At 41.5% G+C, this 23,933-nt stretch overlaps 2 protein-coding genes across 4 annotated transcripts in view; both read right to left on the bottom strand.

The window, feature by feature from the left end:
• Positions 1 to 11,778, bottom strand: part of LOC139415152 (vasohibin 2) — a 34,764-nt gene extending 22,986 nt beyond the window's left edge. The window contains exons 1-3 of one of the 3 annotated variants that reach the window (XM_071163018.1): positions 11,482 to 11,778; positions 10,788 to 11,238; positions 5,053 to 5,141 (exon numbers count right to left, since the gene is read on the bottom strand). In XM_071163018.1, coding sequence (XP_071019119.1) covers positions 5,053 to 5,141; positions 10,788 to 11,102 — 404 coding nt within the window. In that variant the 5' untranslated portion in view covers positions 11,103 to 11,238; positions 11,482 to 11,778. Of the gene's footprint in view, positions 1 to 5,052; positions 5,142 to 10,787; positions 11,335 to 11,443 lie in introns of those variants that run through there. The other 2 variants (XM_071163017.1, XM_071163019.1) reach the window with 2 other exon arrangements.
• Positions 11,779 to 12,500: 722 nt separating this feature from the next.
• Positions 12,501 to 23,795, bottom strand: LOC139415599 (FLVCR choline and heme transporter 1). The gene is made up of 10 exons (XM_071163714.1): positions 22,886 to 23,795; positions 22,558 to 22,702; positions 20,317 to 20,457; positions 19,658 to 19,725; positions 17,288 to 17,391; positions 16,709 to 16,819; positions 15,923 to 16,028; positions 15,207 to 15,318; positions 14,956 to 15,023; positions 12,501 to 14,268 (listed from the first exon to the last, which is right to left on the bottom strand). The coding sequence occupies exons 1-10, from the start codon at positions 23,555 to 23,557 to the stop codon at positions 14,182 to 14,184; spliced, it is 1,614 nt and encodes a 537-aa protein (XP_071019815.1). The 5' UTR covers positions 23,558 to 23,795; the 3' UTR covers positions 12,501 to 14,181.
• Positions 23,796 to 23,933: the final 138 nt, after the last annotated feature.

Genomic DNA, 23,933 nt, shown 5'->3' with positions numbered 1-23,933 from the left:
CAAAAACATACAGTTGAAGTCGGAAGTTTCCTTCCCCCTCGCCAAATACATTTAAACTCAGTTTCACATAATTCCTGACATTTAATCCTAGTAAAGATTCCCTGTCTTAGGTCAGATAGGATCACCACTTTATTTTAAGAATGTGAAATGTCAGAATAATAGTAGAGAGAATGATTTATTTCAGCTTTTAATTCTTTCATTACATTCCCGGTGGGTCAGAAGTTTACATACGCTCAATTAGTATTTGGTAGCATTGCCTTTATATGTTTACCTTGGGTCAAACGTTTCGGGTAGCATTCCACAAGCTTCCCACAATGAGTTGGGTGAATTTTGTCCCATTCCTTCTGACAGAGCTGGTGTAACTGACTCAGGTTTGTAGGCCTCCTTGCTCGCACACGCTTTTTCAGTTCTGCACACAAATGTTATATAAGATTGAGGTCAGGGCTTTATGATGGCCACTCCTGTCACGCCCTGACCTTAGTTATCTTTGTTTTCTTTATTATTTGGTTAGGTCAAATCAAAATCAAATCAAATCAAATCAAATTTTATTTGTCACATACACATGGTTAGCAGATGTTAATGCGAGTGTAGCGAAATGCTTGTGCTTCTAGTTCCGACAATGCAGTAATAACCAACAAGTAATCTAACTAACAATTCCAAAACTACTGTCTTGTACACAGTGTGAGGGGATAAAGAATATGTACATAAGGATATATGAATGAGTGATGGTACAGAGCAGCATAGGCAGATACAGTAGATTGTATCGAGTACAGTATATACATATGAGATGAGTATGTAAACAAAGTGGCATAGTTAAAGTGGCTAGTGATACATGTATTACATAAGGATACAGTCGATGATATAGAGTACAGTATATACGTATGCCTATGAGATGAATAATGTAGGGTAAGTAACATTATATAAGGTAGCATTGTTTAAAGTGGCTAGTGATATATTTACATCATTTCCCATCAATTCCCATTATTAAAGTGGCTGGAGTTGAGTCAGTGTCAGTGTGTTGGCAGCAGCCACTCAATGTTAGTGGTGGCTGTTTAACAGTCTGATAGCCTTGAGATAGAAGCTGTTTTTCAGTCTCTCGGTCCCAGCTTTGATGCACCTGTACTGACCTCGCCTTCTGGATGATAGCGGGGTGAACAGGCAGTGGCTTGGGTGGTTGATGTCCTTGATGATCTTTATGGCCTTCCTGTGACATCGGGTGGTGTAGGTGTCCTGGAGGGCAGGTAGTTTGCCCCCGGTGATGCGTTGTGCAGACCTCACTACCCTCTGGAGGGCCTTACGGTTGAGGGCGAAGCAGTTGCCGTACCAGGCGGTGATACAGCCCGCCAGGATGCTCTCGATTGTGCATCTGTAGAAGTTTGTGAGTGCTTTTGGTGACAAGCCAAATTTCTTCAGCCTCCTGAGGTTGAAGAGGCGCTGCTGCGCCTTCTTCACAATGCTGTCTGTGTGAGTGGACCAATTCAGTTTGTCTGTGATGTGTATGCCGAGGAACTTAAAACTTGCTACCCTCTCCACTACTGTTCCATCGATGTGGATAGGGGGGTGTTCCCTCTGCTGTTTCCTGAAGTCCACAATCATCTCCTTAGTTTTGTTGACGTTGAGTGTGAGGTTATTTTCCTGACACCACACTCCGAGGGCCCTCACCTCCTCCCTGTAGGCCGTCTCGTCGTTGTTGGTAATCAAGCCTACCACTGTTGTGTCGTCCGCAAACTCAGGGTGTGACAAGGGTGGTGTGTTTAGCTTTTGTATTGTCTAGGGGTTTTTCTAGTCTAGGGGTTTATATGTCTATGGTTGCCTAGATTGGTTCTCAATCAAAGGCAGCAGTTTATCATTGTCTCTGATTCGGAACCATATTTAGGTAGCCATATTTCTTGGTTATTTTGTGGGTTGTTATGTCTATGTGTAGTTGCATGTCAGCACTTGTGTTTATAGCGTCACGGTTGTTTTGTTAGTTTGTTTAGTGGTCTTTGTTTAAATAAAGAAGAATGTATTAATCTCATGCTGCACCTTGGTCTCCTCGTTATGACGAACGTGACAGCTCCAATACCTTGACTTTGTTGTCCTTAGGCCATTTTGCCTCAACTTTGGAAGTTTGCTTGGGGTCATTGTCCATTTGGAAGACCCATTTGCGACCAAGCTTTAACTTCCTGACTGATGTCTTGAGATGTTGCTTAAATATATCCACATCATTTTCCTTCATGATTTCATCTATTTTGTGAAGTGCACCAGTCCCTCCCGCAGCGAAGCACCCCCACAACATGATGCTGCCACCCCTGTGCTTCACGGTTGGGATGGTGTTCTTCGGCTTGCAAGCCTCCCCTTTTCCTCCAAACATAACAATGGTCATTATGGCCAAAGAGTTCTATTTGTATTTCATCCAACCAGAGGACATTTATCCAAAAAGGTACGATCTTTGTCCCCATGTGCAGTTGCAAACCGTAGTCTGGCTTTTTTATGGCGATTTTGGAGCAGTGGCTTCTTCCTTGCTGAGTGGTATTTCAGGTTATGTCGATATAGGACTTGTTTTACTGTGGATATAGATACTTTGTACCTGATTCCTCCAGCTTCTTCACAAGGTCCTTTGCTGTTGTTCTGGGATTGATTTGCACTTTTCGCACCAAAGTACGTTCATCTCTAGGAGACAGAACGGATCTCCTTCCTGAGCGGTATGATGGCTGCGTGGTCCCATGGTGTTTATACTTGCGTACTATTGTTTGTATAGATGAATGTGGTACCTTCAGGCGTTTGGAAATTGCTCCTAAGAATGAACCAGACTTGTGGAGGTCTACAATTCTTTTTCTGAGGTCTTGGCTAATTTCCATTGATTTTCCCATGATGTCAAGCAAAGAGGCACTGAGTTTGAAGGTAGGCCTTGAAATACATCCACAGGTACAGCTCCAATTGACTCAGACTATAACAATTAGTCTATCAGAAGCTTCTAAAGCCATGACATCATTTTCTGAAATTTTCCAAGCTGTTTAAAGGCACATTCAACTTTGTGTATGTAAACGTCTGACCCACTGGAATTGTGATACAGTGAATTATAAGTGAAATAATCTGTCTGTAAACAATTAATAGATGTCCTTACTGATTTGTGGAGTGGTTGAAAAACAAGTTTTAATGACTCCAACCTAAGTGTATGTAAACTTCCGACTTCAACTGTATATATATATATATATATATATATATATATATATATATATATATATATATATATATAAATATATATATATAAAATCTGAAGACGCCTTTGACTCGCCTCCTAAAGTGCCACCGTACACAGCACAGTCATTGGTTAGGCAGCACAAAAGGGTTCACCTCAGCATGAGCAGGGCAGGCCAGGGCTTCAGATTAGGATAGCCTATCTATTGCAGTGTGTAATGCAGTGCAGCCTGGTTTTATATACACAATTCCAGCAGCGCAAAAACTCAAGAAGGAAGTATATTTTCTTCAAATATTACTTTGCCTTGTGCTTTTCCGAGCATGCTCTTCATACAGCCTAGGTCTACAGTATAGGCTATGGATCATTTTATTGAGACCACACTAGATGCACTTGATATTGCGCGCCCAGCAGAGAATCAGGGATGAGGGGCATCATCGGGCACACATCGAGATACTACAATAAGCAACTCATTCTCCAACCCTGAGCAATATGACATTTAATCAAATACAAATGACATAACCCTCCCCTGGACTGAAATTGAAAAAGCATGACCTTCCCCCATTTTCCTCCGGGTAACAATTGTGCACATTTCGACTGCTCCCTAAGGGGCCTTTATAGGGGTCTGGAAGATTATATAAGTGTGGATGAGAGGGGAATGGTGGACGTTTCTGAGATCAGGTTCATGTAATGTAGGCTATCAATGTTTGAGAGAAATGTAACTGTACCTTGAAGACCTAATTAGTTGATGTATTTACTCACTGATGTGTGTCAAGATGAACTGAAATGAATTTGAAGACTATGTCCAAGCTCCACCTGATTGTGTCTACTCTAGTTAACAGAGTTGACAGTTAATTGGTTTTAAAAAACATTTTAAGAGAGGCAGCAGATGTTTTTTTGTAAAGTGCTGACCCTCTTCTTGACCCCACAGTGGTGCATCTTGGATCATATTTACTATGGGCATTAAAGGTACTGTGACATTGTTTACAGACCCAGGGAGCCCCTGTTGTTATGGCAGTTGGTGCAACTGCACTCCCCTGGCTATAATGACAACAAATTAAGCCCATCTGAAAACCTTGAAAGTGTTAGCTAGCTAACACACTGCATGCATACAGTACAACCCCCCAGGGCTCCACTGTGAATTAAAACAGTGTGAAAAGAGCAGCGGTGCACATGAATCTGTAATGAACTATAGGAGGACAATGTGTGCTAACAGGTGCAACGTGGTCTCAGGACAATTCGTATTATTCTGTATGTAAATCTGTGACACTCCAATTAGTATGTTATGTTAAATGATGAATGGTATTGCGGTCATACAATATCATACAAATTAGAGGAGAATGTATAGTTTCATACACCTTATCCGGTCATACAACAGCATACGAGTTGGATAGTTTAACTTACATCCTGGAGGGCATATAGCATTATACATCTTTGTCTGTGACCAGGTTGCTTGTTGCATCATAACAACAGAGGAGAATTACGGAGATAATTTATGTTGGTGCTTAGGCGAACTATCGACAAAGGTTATGAGAACTAAAACGACAAAGGTTAGGTGAATTGGGTTAAGTTTAGAATAAGGGTTAAGGCTTAGCTAAAATACTACAGTTGTCCCCAACCTTTGGATTACTAGATGGTCACGGATTACACCCACCCATCTTCCCCGACTAACTTCCCTACTTTTGTTTCTGTCTAAAGCAACTAGACCATTAGTAGGTGTCATACATCTTGGAGGTGCTCAGAACTACGTACAGTATGTTTCATATGACTCTGAGGCCAGGCTGCTCTTCTCATAGTGTTTTGTGAACAGGGGATGAGAGAGGGGTGGAAGGGAGGGTTGGTGGCAGGTTGCGGGCTCAGCAGGGAAAGGATACTGCAGTGTCTTCATATAGTTCTGGATGGCCAGCAGCCAATCAGGGACAGACATGGTGGGCTTGAAGTTGGGGACCGATGGCACAGGGTGCTGTAGGTTGACAAAAAAAGACTGTTAGAGTTTATCTTGGTGGTGGATACATAAACATGTGGCAATATTGAAGGTCTTGGGAGAAACTGTAAAACAGCTGCTATGACTAATACTGTGCTTCCTCTGACATGTCCTAGAATTTGGCTCATAAAATGTTTGGCTTCCTTTTTATTGTACATTCATTGACTCAGTCAGAACCAGAAAAACACATGTACTGTATATGTGGTGTGTGTGTACAGGAAGGAGGCCAGGGGACACAATAGACATAAAGCCATGTCATTTCCTCTGGGTTGTTTCTCTTAACAAGAGCTAGAATTAGCTTATCTGAAGAGTCTGGTCTCATGCTCAAGACAAACAGTTTAGCCCTCTGGCTCAGTCACACAACTCTACTACGTTATATTTGCAAAGCCTGAGGTGATAGATCAAACTAATGAGCGAGTACCATGCCCTCAATCCAGAGTCAATACATTTCCTTTCCAGGGTATTAGGCTTTCTAGGTAGTCCTTTTTTGGTCTATTTCTCTAGTGAGTCAATGGCACACACACATACACACTGATCCTACCAATCAGGTTTATGTGGTATCTGAGTCAGTACAGCCACTGGATCAAAGGGCTGATAAGCAAAGAGAGAGTGAGAGATAGCAAATGTGAGAGGAAAAGATAAACCCCAAACCAATCAAGGTGAGATGAAAATAAGATTAGGTTTTTCCTTCATCAGCACTCTACCCCTAAAGGATAGGGCTAAACTCTCTTAGTAATAGACACCCTTTCATGCAGAGAGACTTACAGGAGCAATTAGGGTTCAGTGCCTTGCTAAAGGGCACATTGACAGATTTTCCACCTAGTCGGCTTGGGATGTGAAACAGTAACCTTTTGGTTACTTGCCCAATGCTCTTAACCACTAGGCTACCTGCCTGCCGCACACAGGCCCATTTTAAAAGCATCACATTCAAGCTGTGCAAGTGAAATGAAAAGCAGAAAAATGTATGGAATATTCAGCAGTCAGTGGCATTGGGTCTTATTTCTCAATAATCCCTCAAACAATCGCCCCGCCAAACCTATCTCAATTTCTGAGAGCCTGGAATAGAACAGAATTCTGCTGGGTCAGGGAAGGAATATGGGGTGATTCCTTTCTCCTTTCCCTCTCTTTATCTCTCTCTCTCTCTCGACAGCATAGAGAGGGATGAGAGGATGAGTGCTAACTGAGGAAGGGACCTCGTAGTGTCTTGGGATCAGCCATTTTCTCAAAGTGTAGCCTACCACACCACTTATAGAAATGTAATAACACTTCATTGATAATTAATAGAACAATGTACATTTGATGAAAACATTGATTTAGTTATTTAGACACAGTGTTACTGTTTAGAGTGTTTAGTTGAGTGCAACACACAGTCCCAAATCACCCTGTGTAATTAGCTGTCATCCTTCTCCTCTTTCTCTCCTTCCCTCTGGAGAAGAGCAGGGCGCCTTGCGGAGCCCAGAGAACTACTGGAGCTGAACGAACGAGTGTGTGATTCACATCTTTATTCCTCATTATACGGTGTGAAAGAGGTTTTTATAAAAGGGGGACAATCACGCAGAGGGATATGGAAAGCTTGTGGCAGTGGCACAAGCTTTGAAAGTAGATTGAATTTCAGCCTCAGCACTGCAGTAAGTTGGATAGTAATAACACCTGGTGAACTCACTGAGCAAGGTTGAGGCTGACAATTCATGGTCTGTCTGTAGCTGTACTGTATGCTCCTCACAGGTGGACTTGCAGGAATTAAAAGATTGTTCAAAGAGGGACTTTCTCCCTTTCCGTCCAGCTGTCCCTCACCCCTTCTGAATCTTTTCCCCAGCTTTAGAGAGGTCTTCTGTGGGTGAAAAGGGCGACCTGCCCCCCTGTGCGGTGGATCTAATCTAACTTTACATCCCCAGGGCACATCAGTGAAACTTGAGAGAGACAGCCGAGATGTGACTGCAGCACCAAACACCCTGGTCATTTGTCTCTCTCCAGAAGACAGTTGGGCATTGGTCAGAGACTATCTTTAGAGCATGATAGCTTGCGGTTTTCATGTGGTGTGCATGTAAGCAGAGCCTGTGTAACTACTTATTTACAGTTACCAGAAAACATTAGCTTGAACCTTCTCCCATAGGAATGCAACAAAAACAAATACCTCTCTTTATGTAATGTTGTGTTGTCTCTCTTGTCATGATGTGTGTTTTGTCCTATATTTATATTTAATGTATTTTTAATCCCAGCCCCGGTCCCAGCAGGAGGCTTTTTGCCTTTTGGTAGGCCGTCATTGTAAATAAGAATTTGTTCTTAACTGACTTGCCTAGTTAAATAAAGGTTTAATAAAATTAGAATAAAAATGATTCTTCATACAGTAGCACCACGTTTGGAGATCAGTTCAGTTCTAACCAAATCCTGTGGTGATGCAATGTGATTTGGTGTTTGTAGAAAATACCTTTCAATGTTGTTAACACACAAAGTAACAAAAAACCTGATCTAATTTTGCAACAAATTTGCAGCACACAGTAGAATGTTCGCCACAAGTTTCCCAGAATCATTTGCCAGAAATTCACAAGTTGACGCAAAGTTTTGCTATATTTAGTTATAAGAGCTTTCTGCAAATTTGCATCAAATTGGCCAAAGATTTGCCTCAACTGTTTTCCAGAAGCCTGTTTTTTGGTAAGGGTGAGGTGTATATAATGTACGTTTGAAACAGAAAGGAAGGCTTTGGTCTGAAAGCCTGTTTAGTTTCCTGTACAAAGCTTTATGGAAACAATTAGGCGATAAAGATTATCCTAGACTCAAATCCCAGATGGTGGATTAGTTCACTCACAACCAACCCCTTCAAATAGTCAGGGCAAAGGACAGGCACAAAGCTCAAGCAGTAGTGTTACCATTCCTGACAACATCAATAGAGAATAACAGAGGAATACAGCATTTCAGGAGAGTAAAATCTGCTAAATTCTTACCAACATGCCATTTTGATGGGACACTGGAACCAAATTTACAAAACAATGAATGACAAAATCATTTAAATCCTATCCTTTTCTTAATGCAAGATGAATGGATGCAATGAATGGATCACGAGACACACTTTGATCACAACTCCTCAGAGTGTGTTAGTTTGCATTCAGTGCAGCAGGAAGATACAGCTTGAGATTTCACAGGTTTCTCTCTGTAGCCTATAGCTCTATATGAATAGATGTGAGCTCCACAGACAGCACTGCAATGCTCATTCCTCCACACAGTCACCCAGACGCTGGCCCTGGATTTGAGATTGTCCCTGAGCTGCCTTGCTGTAACTCTGCCCAATCTCCTTAATGAGTTAGGTAGCCCAAAACCTGCACCTGGAGATCACAGACTGGTCAGGCAGGGTTCACTGTTACTTCTGGGATATTAATGACTCCACTCTCCTTTCACACTTTTCAGGTCATTTGTGTTTCTCAAAACAGTTTTGGGTTACAGACTAATATACTGAACAAAAACTTAAACGCAACATGTAAAGTGTTGGTCCCATGTTTCATGAGCTGAAATAAAATATACATTTGGCAGTATGTCTAACCTACCTCACAACCGCAGACCACGTGTCACGATGCCAGCGCAGGACCTCCACATCCAGCTTCTTCACCTGCAGGATCATCTATGACCAGCCGCCCAGACTGCTGATGAAACTGTGGGTTTGCACAACTGAAGAATTTCTGCACAAACTGTCAGAAACCGTCTCAGGGCAGCTCATCTGCGTGCACGTTGTCCTCGCCAGGGTCTTGACTGGCAGTTTGGCATCGTAACCGACTTCAGTGGGAAAATGCTCACCTTCGGTGGCCACTGGCACGCTGGAGAAGTGTGCTCTTCACGGATGAATCACGGTTTCAACTGTACCGGGCAGATGGTAGACAACATGAATGACGTTGTGTGAGTGAAATGGTTTTCTGATGTCAATGTTGTGAACAGTGTGCCCCATGGTGGCAGTTGGGTTATGGTATGGGTAGGCATAAGCTACAGACAACGAACACAATTGTATTTTATCGATGGCAATTTGAATGCACATCAACATGACGAGATCCAGACGCCCATTGTCGTGTCATTCATCCACCGCCATTACATCGTGTTTCAGCATGATAATGCACGGCCCCATGGTGCAAGGATCTGTACACAAATCCTGGAAGCTGAAAATGTCCCAGTTCATCCATGGCCTGCATACTCAGACATGTCACCCATTGAGCATGTTTGGGATGCTCTGGATCGACGTGTACAACCACATGTTCCAGTTCCCACCAATATCCAGCCACTTCAGTGACAACATTCCACAGGCAACAATCAACAGTCTGATCAACTCTATGCGAAGGAGATGTCGCACTGCATGAAGCTAACGGTGGTCACACCAGATACTGACTGTTTTTTTGATCCACACCCCTACTTTTTTTTTAAAGTATCTCTGACCAACAGATGTATATCTGTATTCCCAGTCATGTGAAATCCATAGATTAGGGCCTAATATGTTTATTTGAATTGACTAAATTCCTTATGTGAATTGTAACTCAGTAAAATCTTTGAAATTGTTGCGTTAATATTTTTGTTCAGTGTAGTATGGCGTAGTAATGTGGAATACAACTACAGTCTCCTATTCACTTAGCTGTAGTCTATAAATAGTGTTTTTTATTTTTTATTTAACCAGGTAAATCAGTTAAGAACAAATTGTTATTTACAATGACAGCCTACCGGGGGACAGTGGGTTAACTGCCTTGTTCAGGGGCAGAACAACAGATTTTTACCTTGTCAGCTCAGAGATTCAATCCAGCAACCTTTCAGTTACCGGCCCAACACTCTAACCACTAGGCTACCTGCTGCCCCAATTAAGGCAGTGTGGTGGACATCGGTATGATATGACATGCGTGAAATCCCACAGCACTGAGCAGGCCTACAGGTTTATCAGCTAAAGACTGCTATTGTGGACTGCCAAAAGGTAGTTGATAAAACACCCTGAACATAAAAGAAAGTGACACTGTCCTTTGGTGATACTATACAACACTAAAGCAGCCTCTGGTCATAATTCCAATAACTAGTACAGAGGCAGTATCAAGAAAGGACACAGTCTGGGGCAAATACAAAGATTCCTGTGTGCATTGTCATATGCTCTGCTATTTATATTGCCTACAGTGTGCTATGAACTTGGGCTTTGCCATCACATGTACTAATTTCCAGTGTACCAATTAGTGATGCTCCAGAGTCTCCTTTCTCAGCCCACTCCCACTCCCACCAATGACAGCAAGAGAAAGGCTCTCAACACTGGTCCCCGCTTGGTGACATTTCAGTCCCAGTTATATCTGGCCTCTGATGAAATTACTCAGAGACAATGTAGTGTCCTATTGGAGGCCAGGGGTAGGCTGAAATAGTCTGCATGCCTTAAATTCATTCTTCATTCCTCAGGATAATTAGGAAAGAGACTTTCAGGAGACTTTCAGGAGGAACTTTAACTCATCCTGCTATTGTCCTGTCAACAGTTGTTGATGGATTCTTTGCATAGATTGAATTTCTAATTATGTCTGTTGAATTGCAATATGAAGCATATGTCTGTTGGTTATAACATGGTAATTTCCCCGGATTTTATGTCAATATAACTGCTTATTTGTCTGGCTTTAAAGCTATACTTACTTTAGGAAGGTATGCAGCATTCCTTATCTTGCTAATGTCTTGTCCATCAGGGTGTACTTTGGCCACATGAGTCCACATCCTCTCCCAAGTGACACCGTCAATGGGAAAACCAGTTCTGTTCACGTAAAATAGCACCCCCCCATCTTTCTCCTCTTCCTCTCCCGATGAACGTCCAGCGTTGTTGGGGGTGCTAAGGGAGGCAGATTCAGCACCCGGGCTCGAGATGCAGTACGTACTGCCACTGGTACTTTTGGATCGGTGCCTCCCCATTTTAGCTGCAGGTGAACTAGTGCTAGTGGCGTTGGGTCCAGTCATTGTTCAATTCAAAAGTGGGGGTCCTGGCAGATGGCAGCCCGTGATGATTTGCTTAGCCTTTGTCAATAACACAGGTTTGCTAAAACAAACATCTTGCTGTACCAATATCCACTCCCGTACATCCATATAAAGGATACTGAAATCACATATTAACGAAATTATTTTGGGGGGCACGTGTGAAGCTTTATAGGTAGAAATGCACCAGAAAAAATATGCATTTCATATATTTATCTAAGCATAATCTTTAGCCATTAAAAAGTCTGAAAGATATAGGCTAGCAAGAATTCAAACCCCAAAGCATAGCCGAATAAAATACCGCATTGTGTGTGGACCATTCATACCAATGTAGTTTGCTAGTTGCCCGTAGTGGAATATTCACCGTTTGGCTTCCTCCTCTGTAACTTCATCCTTTGCTCAGAAAACTGCGGGGGCGACTGACTCCCACAGCTGACCTCTGCTATGCATTCCGTTCCGTTCGTAGTCTACTACATATTTCCCCAATATCGAGTAGGCTGTCTATTCGAAAGCTTCGTCCTCATGATGAAAACTCCTCTTTGGTAATTTAACCCTCCATCACATGGTTAATATTTTGGGATTAATGATTTCACTATTTTATTCTGCCTATCGTAACCCCGGCAGCCAGCCGTGTTCTGAATGATTTCATTGGCTGTACCAACAAAGAGAAGCGGATTTAAGTAGCCATAGCAAATAAGGAACGAGTCCCTTGCTGTGATTGGTGGTGATTGCGGATGAGGGCGTCAACAAGTGAAATTTGCAACAAATTGATTTTTTTTCTCAACGCCCGGTATTGTCTAGGTGAATATTTTTTAAATTATACTGTTATTATAACAGTAAACAATGTAACAACTTCCCCCGATTCAATTTAACAAGTGGTGTCTGACGTGAAATTGTCAGTGGCTATTTAAAAAAATATATTGGCTTGTTTCAGCAAGCAATGTACATGTTTACATATTGTCCAAGATTATCAAGGTATCAAGGGCCAAATTATTAATGCAGGGGACAAATAAATGTAATGTGTTTATCAAATTGCAAAAGTGGGATATCAAGGTTACTCATTTAGAAATATGAGAATAAGCACTCCAGTAACAGGTTAGTTTGCCAAATATGCCCTCTTCTGGACAATGTTAGACAAACGCATATTCCAACTCTATTGGTTTAACTTTCTCTACACGTTTTCCAGTATTGGGATAACCTAAATGCTAGCATTTCAATCACTTAGGATACTGTCACAAAACCATTATTATAATACACTATATGCTTATGAAAATGTATTTGAGGGCACTATTACAATATCTAGGTCATTAGCTAAAAGTATTCTATGACACCTCATGACTACAATTAATAAAACATATACAGAATTACAACATCCACTGACTATAGTAGCTGAGCTAAAAACCATTTTATTGTATTGTTTACACTCTGTGTTTTATGTTTTGATTGCCACATTACATTATCTGCAGATAAGCAAGTACACATGCGACTCCTTACCACCGAGAAAAGCCCAAAGACAAACTACAGAGGCAAAACTAAAACCACATTTTTACAGTACAATCTGGGGCACCTTGAAGGGATTGTCTAGCAGACACATTCTATAGCAGCTGTATTGTAACAGTGTTGGCATTGACTATACTGTGGATTACTGTGCGAAATTATAAATCAGGCTGTCGAGACTTTAGACAGTGGTGTGTCAAAGCCATATGTTGTATTGAACAATAGGTAAGTATAGTTCAAGGTCCGGATGTACTCATTTTCAGTTGGGAACAATGATTCAGTTCAGTGGTCTTGGTAAATGCAATACATTGAAATGAAGATGAATAAAGAATTTAAACAAATAACTACATTGGTATAAGTGAACTATCAAATTTCGAGAAAAAAAAGCAAGGAAATGTTATGAATGTCCATATTCGAATGTTATTTCATCATTATTCAGAACTACATAAAACGCTAGAAAAGAGAGGAATACATCTGGCAACCAAATAAATGTTTTTTTTCTACGGTCATAAGAAGCTAAATAACGTATTCAACTGAAATGTATCTTCTGCTTTTAACCCAACCCCTATGAATCAAAGAGGTGCGGGGGGCTGCCTTGATCAAAATCCACATTTTCGGCACCCGAGGATTAACTGCCTTGCTCAGGAGCAGAACAACATATTTTTTACCTTGTCAATTCGGGGATTTGAAGGTGGGAGTGACCGTCCCAACACTCTAACCACTAGACCACCTACTGCGCATAGTCTTTATAGCCACAGTTTGAGCTATATAATCCACTGTGAAGGTTTGGAGCTATTTTAATTGTAACGCTGCAGTCATTATCACTCCTGTTTGTGCTTCATCATCCACACAGCTTTCTTAGTATTTCCACAAAATCCCTCTGGGTGGCGCTGCTATACCATTAGCTACCTATCTCGGCAGAACTGTTATGTGTGCCATGTATTCAACAAAGTTGTCAACATTTGAACACTTTCAAAAGCATGCATGTAAGTGATACACTGAAAAGTAGATTGTGCATGTTGCACATTTGTCATATGCATTGTGCATCTTAGTGCGTCATATTTGGTCCATATTTGTATGAATGGCTGACATGTTGTAGAGAACAAAACTGACACTGTTAAACTGCATTGTCATGCAAATAATGCAGCGTCACAATAATAACATCACCATAATGACAACAATGTTCTTCCTCACAGGCTAAGGCAGGTCAGAGATCCTACATTGTATTTCCCTTTTGGTTTTGTATAATGCCTAGAAATAAGTTTAAATAAGCAGCACTTTATGAACCAGCGATGATGACAATTGTAGAGACAGAAGTGGTTCATCAAGCAAAAGAAGGAGGACTATTGGAAGTTAAAAGGTGTATTTAGGTGCTTATAGTTTACCTATGTATAAACAAATCATGGCTTGGCTAAAACCACTACAGTACAAACATTATAACACGTTACAGTTTACAATCCAAAGAAAAGGAGATTTCAAGTAACCTCAGGAAATGTTGTTGAATGCGTTGTAGGCCTCTGAAATGTTCAGTAGTGTTGAGTGACCTGACCCCCCTGTCCTTTTTGGATTAAAGTGAGGTCTCATGGGAAAAGCTACCTGAAGTTTCCATCTTGACGCCATTGGTTGGCTTGTCTGAAGGGCACTCGGTAGGGACCTAAGACAGCAGAGAGAAATATATCTTTAATTAAAGTATTCTATTCTCCTTTCATGAGACAAAGAGTCTTCTCATCACTGAAGTAACTAGTTGTAACAATGTTATAAGCCAATAGCTGTATATTAAACCAACATAGTGGGGTACATAATCACAGTGCCAAATAGTATTCTAGTATCCCATAACAACATCCTACAGCACAAGTTTTCAGATGCCCTATACTGACGTCAGCAATGCTCCTGGGAACTATAAAACTATACATCTTTTCAATAGATATGCAACATGACTACTACTATACATCTACTATACATATTTTGTCTAGTGACTGCCTGAAGACTATTAAAAAAGAATCCATGGAAAACAAATGTATTAAAGGATTCATTTGCTTTGCCCAGCACGCAGCTCTCGACATGATAAAAATTCACATTAGATGAGCCCAGCAGAGAGGTCAGTGGCTGAGACACAGCAGGACTTTTCTGTCTTTTGAGGTTTGCCCGGCCCTTGATGTTGGGGATCTCATGAGATACGAGACAGCTTTCACAATGGCTGTCAATGTGAAAGAACAAACGGACGAGTGACCTGACATCTGCGTCATTCAAGGAAAAGTGATTAAGAGGAGGCTGACCTTTCAGGAGAAAGAACAGGAAAATAGAAAATCTCTCTGAGGTAAATGGACAGAATGGGACTTACTGCTTGAAGATTTCTGTGGTTCATGCCCATATTGACGTTGTTTCTTTTCAGTTCTGATTTTATTAAGGCTGAAATAAACAAGTGAAAGTAATTAAGAGAGCCTCATCAAAAATATATAAACATACAACATTGTGGTGTAGCCTACATAGTATTGCATTGTATTTTATCAGCCTGTATCAGTTTTCATAGCAGAAAGTGGATCATATGGAAGACCCCCACACTCCACAGAACAGATCAGAGAGCCAACCAACCTGTGAGAAAGATGCCCATGAAGATCCAGACACAGAGGAACAGGTTCCCAGCCAGAGGGTTGTAGTCTGTTGTTAGTCTTCCCTGGATCAATGTGAAAATAATCCCAAAGATCTGAGGGAGGAAGGAGACATAGGAGGTGAGCAACACACTATACACCTGTAGTGCCTCAAGGGTACACTTTTAGAAAAAAAGAGTTCCAAAAGGATTCTTCAGCTGTCCTCATAGGAGAACCATTTTTGGTCCCAAGTACAACTATTTTGGGTTACATGTAGAACCTTCTGTGGAAAAGGTTCTACACAAAACCCAAAAGAGTTCTACCTGGAACCAAAAAGGGTTCTTAAAAGGATTTTTCTATGTGGACAGCCGAAGAACCATTATTGGTTTTAGATAGCACCCTTTTTCCCCAAGAGCGTATATACAAATTTATAGTGACTAACGAAACAGATCACCAAACAAAAAACTTCTCAGACGCCCACTTGGCAAAGAAGCTAAATCATTTTATGAAGAGCTAGAATAGAAAGTAAATGTACTATGCAGACTTTGTGGGGGTAGGCAAATATTACATAATACACTGTTGAGGGGAGGACACATGCTGTGGTACACGAGAATACCCAAATGTATTTGCCTGAAAATATCCCTGGAGGCAGTCGAGCATGGTTCCACGAACAATAAAAATATTCATGATTGTTTAGATGATCATGTGTCTGACGCTTACCTGTGCAAATGCATTAAGAAGACCAGAAGATGTCCCTTCCGATTCAGGATACGTAATTTCAACCCCAAATTCAAAGCCAAGCGGCAGGTAACCAGTCATGAAGAACCTACAGAATAACAATATCATATCAGTGAACCATGCCTGCCCTCAGGGAAAACACACTGCTTTATCTTGATGCCCTTGACGTTTATAGTTTTTGAACATAACCAGGGCCGGACTGGCCATATGGTACTTCAGGAAAATGCCAGATGGGCTGGTCCATTTTTAGCCCAGTGGGCCTGTCCAGCTTAGGTTTTTTTGCACAAAAATATCATTATCTGGCTAATAATGGGGGCCTCAAGGAATAAAATGGGCCGGTGTGTTAGAAATGCCAGGGCAGATGTCTGGTTCCAGTCCGCCCCTGAACAATACATAAATAATAGAGACATTGCATGAGTGACTGTTTACCCTCAGAGCATACAAGAGAACGAGAAGCTGATGTCCAAAAGGTCATTAGACCATGGCATGGAAAATAAAATAAGAGGCTTGCATTTGAAATGTCCTGAATGACACCCTACTGTTCACTACCTTGTCATGTAAAAACAATGTGCAACATGGGCTATCATAACTATTTTACTTCATAATTATCATTTCAATAAATTCTTTACAATCTGATAGGAAACCATTTCCTTTGTGGCTAGAGGATCCTTTCCGGTTACAAAGATGTCAGTTACAAATGAGAAGCGTCTCTCAATGATGACAGTCTTTTTTAAAATCTAGTTCCAGAGGGGTTATCTCCAGCCTTACCCCAGCACGCCGGCAGTGAAGAACACCAGGTAGATATTGTTGAGGTCCAGAGTGAAGGTGAACACCAGCATACCAATGAAGGACAGGATGTAGACCATCAAAGTGGTCATTCTGAAGAACAATCACAGGACAGAACATTTATGTAAATACAAGTGGATACATTCAATACCGAGAGTTTCACAACTAAAGAGGCAATAGGGAGGTACCATGGGCAGGGAATTCCCTAAATGCATTAAGAGCAATTTACTACAAACCTGCGTTATTATGGTCTGAACTGGCAGGACATAATTCTTGGAATGTCCAGTAGGCTGCATATTTAAAGGGTGAGTTAAAACTCATAAACGTCAGAGTTTGTGTCTTTACAGAACTTCCCTTTCTAGTAACAGCAGAATCTGTCTGCAAAACTGCTACCACAGTGCACAAAGTTTCCAGAAATAACTATACCAATTTAAATAGACATACACGTAACTGCCTTCTGTAGCTCAAGATTGCATCATGTGCAACATAGATTCATGACTGTGTCAACAAATTATGTAGTGATTCATGTCATTGGCAGTTGTGCTTGGGGACAGTACCTACTTGTAGGTTTTGGTGTGATCCAGCCACAGTCCACAGATGATGGAGCCCACCATTCCAGCCACCACAAGGGTGAGACCAATCCTGCCTGCATTCAGTTCCTGGTTCTGGGGTGAGGAGTTTAATGTTAGTGTAGGGTAAAGCAGGCTTTTCAAGGGACATGTGCCATATTCACATGAAGACCCATGGCTAAGAGCATGGTCTGGATGCATGTATGATGCATGTATGAATGGTACATACAGTACCATTCAAGGGTTTTCTTTATTTTTTAAAACTATTTTCTACTTTGTAGAATAATAGTGAAGACATCAAAACTATGAACACATATGGAATCATGCAGTAACCAAAAAAAGTTTTAAACAAATCAAAATATATTCTATATTTGAGATTCTTCAAAGTAGCCACCCTTTGCCTTGATGACAGCTTTGCACACTCTTGGCATTCTCTCAACCAGCTTCATGAGGTAGTCACCTAGAATGCATTTCAATTAACAGGTGTGCCTTGTTAAAAGTACATTTGTGGAATTTCTTTCCTTCTTAATTAATTTGAGCCAATCAGTTGTGTTGTGACAAGGTAGGGGTGGTATACAGAGTAGCCACCTTTTGCTTTGATTACAGCTTTGCACACTCTTGGAATTCTCTCAACCAACTTCACCTCGAATGCTTTTCCAACCGTCTTGAAGGAGTTCCCACATATGCCGACTTGTTGGCTGCTTTTCCTTCACTCCAACTCATCCCAAACCGCTGAGGTCGGATGATTGTGGAAGCCAGGGCATCTCGTGCAGCACTCCATCACTCTCCTTCTTGGTCAAATAGCCCTTACACAGCCTGGATGTGTGTTGGGTCATTGTCCTGTTGAAAAACAAATGATAGTCCCACTAACTGCAAACCAGATGGGATGGTGTATCGCTGCAGAATGCTGTGGTAGGCATGCTGTTTAAGTGTGCCTACAATTCTAAATAAATCACTGTGTCACCAGCAAAGCACCCCCACACCATCACACCTCCTCCTCCATGCTTCTTAGTGGGAACCCCACATGCGAAGATCATCTGTTCACCTACTCTGAATCTCATAAAGACAGTGGTTGGAACCAAAAATCTTACATTCGGTCTCACCAGACCAAAGGATAGATTTCCACCGGTCTAATGTCCAGTGCTCATGTTTCTTGGCCCAAGCAAGTCTCTTTTTCTTATTGGTGTCTTTCAGTAGTGGTTTCTTTGCAGCAATTTGACCATGAAGGCCTGATTCATGCAGTCTCCTCTGAACAGTTGATGTTGAGATGTGTCTGTTACTTGAACTGTGAAGTATTTATTTGGGCTGCAATTTTCTGAGGCTAGTAACTCTAATGAACTTACCCTCTGCAGCAGAGGTAACTCTGGATCCTCCTTTCATGTGGCAGTCCTCATGAGAGACAGTTTCATCATAACTCTTGATGGTTTTTGCGACTGCACTTGAAGAAACTTTCAAAGTTCTTGAAATTTTCCAGATTGACCTCATGTCTTAAAGTAATGATGGACTTGTGTTTCTCTTTGCTTATTTGAGCTGTTCTTGGCATAATATGGACATGGTCTTTTAACAAATACGTCTATCATCTGTATACCACCCATACCTTGTCACAACACACCTGATTGGCTCAAACGCATTTAGAAGGAAAGAAATTCCACAAATGTACTTTTAACATGGCACACCTGTTAATTGAAATGCATTCCAGGTGAAACTGATGAAACTGGTTGAGAGAATGCCAAGTGTGTGCAAAGATGTCATCAAGGCAAAGGGTGGCTACTTTGAAGAATCTCAAATATAATATATATTTAGATTTGTTTAAACCTTTTTTGATTCCATATGTGTTATTTCATAGTTTTGATGTCTCCACTATTATTCTACAATGTAGAAAAAAGTAAAAATAAAGAAAAACCCTAGAATGAGTAGGTGTGTCCAAACGTTTGACTTGTACTGTACACGGTGAATCGGTTTAGGGGGTACAGTTCCGGGATTTATGGAAAGTCTGGTGGGAAAGGGATGTTTATGTCATCTGACATGTTAAAGTGAGAGAAGGCTGCTACTAGAGTTCACAGAAAGTTGCTTGTCTTTCAGTCTTTTAGCCAACCCTGATTGACTCTCTCCTCCATGGGTAGCAGGCATGCGTAAAAAGCGGATAATGAACTTCAAAGCGGGAGACAATGGATTCGTGCCCTGTCATGGTTCCCGCTCTCATTTAACTCCATCTGTTTATAGAGAAAGCCTTTCCCTTAAGTCTTTACTACTGTCCTGTTCAAGAGCTTGTGTTTGATCTAGCTATGCATGTAGTAAATCAACTTATCGAATCATCTTAATTTTCAGTCATTGAAACATGCATCTTTTGCACTCCACTTACCTTGTAACAAGCCATAATCATCTGATTGAGAAGTGTTGACACAGAGTAGAAAGAACCAGTCATGATACCTAAAAGAAAATGGGGGGAAAAAATGATTTCTTTCAATGTTTCATCCCGACATAGTGATATCAATTCCAATAATTTATGTAGTACACACAAAACCATGGAAATTGCTGAACACCAACAAAATAAACTCTCTAGAGGTCAAATCCAAGAAACATATGTAACTGGACTGAGCACTGGGCAGTCAGTCTGCCTTGGGGTGCATGGGGTTAAAGGACAGATCTCATCTGCCTTGTATGGGGTTAAAGACAGATGGATCTCATAATGGAACAAATATCCCCCAGCAAACAGTCAGTGAATGAACAGAATGCAATAAGAAGAGACTTGGGTCCGCACTCAGGATAACTGGCCTGGCCCCAGATCTGTATGCGCTTCGGCCAACACCTCTAACTTTACTTGTCATGTAAAAACACGTTTGGCATGACAACAAACCCAACAGATGAGTTTGCTAAAGCACAGACCTGGCAATTAGTCAGGTGTCTCACCATAACTTTAAGGTAGCTTTATGTTACAGTGGTAATAACATGGTTATAGTAAGTGTAGTAACGACATAAGGAGCAAAATAAGGTACGATTATGATAAATCTGGTGTCTCACCATAACTGATGAGCAGTAGGATGAAAGGTTTGTTCTTGAACAGGTTGATTATGGACTGTCTGTAGGAGTAGTCTTCAGGAGCACAGTTAGGTAGGACCGCCTGAGCTTGGCTGGGAGGTAGTGAGGGTCTGTCTTTCATGACTAGGAGAGAAAAGACATAGTCAACACTAACACGCTGTATTTACAGCTTTACAACATAATGGCGAAGTGTTTGTTTCCTGCTTCAAATGCACTCAGTAGCTTATGACTGCAATGACTCATTCCTGATTTTGCAAAACACTATCACAGCTTATTGTGAAATAAACACAAATTACTTACTCGAAATTCGTGACAGGCACAATTTTCTTCACAGTGCATTTTGTGTGTATTTCTTTCTTCATAATGCATTCGTGTACATTAAACCAATTCCAATTTGTTGTGGCTAACTTTAGCTAGGCTAGCTAGGTGGCTAACGTTAACTAGACGGCTAACGTTATAGCTCGGCAAGACGTTGCTAGACGTTCGCATTATATGCCCACCCATCCTCAATGACCAACCTCCTTCCTATCATTTCTGTCTTAATTAAGTAACCTACTGTCTTTATCTGTGATTGAAATTCACTGGTTACAAAATGTTGTACTGCACACAGAAAATTACACATTTTCTTGTGCCTGTCAAAAATGTCCAATAAGTAATTTGTGTCTATTTCACAATAATCTGTGATACTGGGTTAGATTTATTGTGGTATATTTGCATAGTTGTATGCAATGTGTAGCCTATAGAACATCTACAATGCCTTCAGAAAGTATTCACACCCCTTGAATTGTTCCACATTTTGTTGTGTTACAGCCTGAATTTAAATTGATTACATTTATATTTTTGTGTCACTGTTCTACACACAATACCCCATAATGTGAAAGTGTAATTTTGTATGTAGAACATTTTAGAAATGAATAAAAGGACCACAGGAGGAGGCAGGTGGCTGGGTCCAGGGGCAGGCAGAAGGTCAAACACAGGGGGTCCAAAAAGGCAACAGTACAGGCAGGGAAAAGGCTAGTAACGTCGTCCGGGAGATCGAGCAATAGGTTGTGTGGTGGAAGAATCAGAATTAGTTGTGTAACATAGCTAATTAAGATGTCTTATCTGCATAATATACTTATGTGATATACTTGTTGTTAGAATGTATCCCTTCGGACTCTGGTGTTGGCAGTTGCATTTCTTCCCTCAGCTGGGGCTCAGTCACCTGGGGCCCAGAGAGGGGAGAGGTCAGGCTTGTCTTTCACATGTCCTTGGTGCTATGCAGAATATCAGAAAGGGAAGAGGACAGGAGGGAACATTGTCTTCATATGTGAATGTGTCTTTACCTATTCTTAAACCATGTGAAGGGATGGTGTGATTAATGGGGAACAAATTACTTGTCTCAACAATGTCTGTGCACCAGTCACTTCCTCGTTTGGCATTGGGGGATGTGTGTGGTAGTGTCTGGAACCATTGTATGTCATCTCTAATGTTGCACTTATCCTGGGTTAGTGTATGACCTAGAGGCTCACTCCCCTCAGTGAGCTTGTCCAGGAGTGGGGTCAAGAAGGGGTTTTACTTGAGATGGAAGTATCTGGAGTTGACAATTGATTTATGCCATTGGATGAGTTGGTGTTTTTGTGCTATGAAGTACCAGGAACGAGATTGGAACCTCTTCTTAGGGACCAAGATGAACGATAATTTATAGCGAATTCTATCTGGCTGCAGGACACTCCTTTCTCATTTAAAAAGTCTCACCCTGTGACCCATTCAAAACATCTGTGGTTTGATATGTCGACTAGGGGGTGGATCTTGGCTATAAAAGACCTTTGTACTTTTGTCTCGCCGCTTTTCAACGAATCATCAGAGATGTGGAACAAGTCAAGGGGTATGAATACTTTCTGAAGGCATTGTAAATGCAGTCGTCTGGACCTATGGAGTTAGTTTCTACAGTGACTAAATCAGGGCTCTCCAACCCTGTTCCTGGAGAGCTTCCCTCCTGTAGATTTGTGCTCCAACCCCAGCTGTAACTAGCTTATCAACCAGCTAATTATAGCTGGTTGATAAGCTAGTTAAGAATAATAATAATAACCAGCTAATTATTAGGGATGAAAACCCACAGGACGGTAGCTCTCCAGGAACAGGGTTGGAGAGCCCTGGACTAAATGATGTGCTATCCATCGGATCCATTTCTGCACAACACTATTCCAGATGGCATGATGAGGCTTGTGTCAACTTACTTACCAATTACAGTCAAGATGAAGAGAGCAGTGGAGACTACAGCTGTCCAATAAAACATAATGCTGATGTTGTGTCCCATCAGCTCTATGTCTTCCACAGTGTTGGGGACCAGGACAGGTGGAAGCAGGAAGCCAATGGCAGTGCCCAGCTAGAAGGGGATCAGACAAATACATCAATGTCACATATTCCATCAAAATACAGAAATAAATTGTTATTTTTACACAGCAGCATAAACATGTACATCATAAGCATGCAGGCCTACAGTTTACAATATGATTAGGCTAAAGGATTCAATAGGTGCCACCCATATCATGACTCAACAAACACGCACCTGGTTACCCAGCACGGCAGTGGCACATGCAGTAGACACCTCCTTCGGGCCAAACCACACTGATGCAATCTTAGAGGGCAGCCCGAGGATGAAGACTTGGGCTATGGAACATATTATCTGTCCGGTCATTGTCACACCGAACAGATCTGGCCGGACGCTGGCGCATTTCACCCAGGCACCGACGCAGTTCAAACCCGCGCCCATAAGGGCTGTCAGTTTCAGTCCTTTTTTATCCAGTAACCATGTTGCCGGGAAGATCAAAGGCACATACGCGACCATGTATACAATTGACAGCCAGTCGATCTTGTCGCTGGATACATTGTAGAAGTGGGTAAAAATGTTGGTGATGATGCTGTACTGGATCCATTGAAATGCGTTGACAAGGGAGTAAAAGCTGAACACAGCTAAAACGGAGAATCTTCTCCAATAGAGTTTCGTTTCGATACATGTTTCCTCTCCAGGAAGCATAGCCTGCTTCTCATCTGGAGGGATCTCTTGTTCCAAAGCCTTCGAGTCCAGTTCTGTCAGATGTGCCGATCCATTCGTTAGATCGGTGTACTGATCCCCTATTGGGACTGCCCCGTTATGCACCGAACGCTTGCATGAGATGTCTATTTCGTCAGGTGCGTTGTCACGTCGCAGATGCTCCGGTACCAACTCGCCAGCCACCATGATGCTGCGCCAACGTCGCCTATCGCTATAGCCTATACCCTAAAGTCAGGAAGCACGTTTACACAAAATAGGGCAGATCCAACATTCAGTTAGTAGATAATACAACTATTCACACCGTTTTATGAATAAGTCATTTTAAAATATTGTAGGCTATCTATCTGTATTCGCTCTCTCTTCTTTCGCATGGTCCTGCTGTAGCCTAGTATGTCCGTGCCGCTTTTGTTCAGTGCATGGGAGTGGAGAGTACTGTAAGGCAGGGCGCATTTACATCAGACAACTCAAATATAGAGGCCTTCGGATGATGACTCCGACCAATCAAAGAAGAAGTGCTCACCGACCTCTTTATGCATTCAAATAAACTGTATAATTTCCTTAA

Source organism: Oncorhynchus clarkii, chromosome 8 (genome assembly GCF_045791955.1).
Source record: "Oncorhynchus clarkii lewisi isolate Uvic-CL-2024 chromosome 8, UVic_Ocla_1.0, whole genome shotgun sequence".
Taxonomy (NCBI): domain Eukaryota; kingdom Metazoa; phylum Chordata; class Actinopteri; order Salmoniformes; family Salmonidae; genus Oncorhynchus; species Oncorhynchus clarkii.
This window is presented reverse-complemented; position numbering and strand designations above follow the sequence as displayed.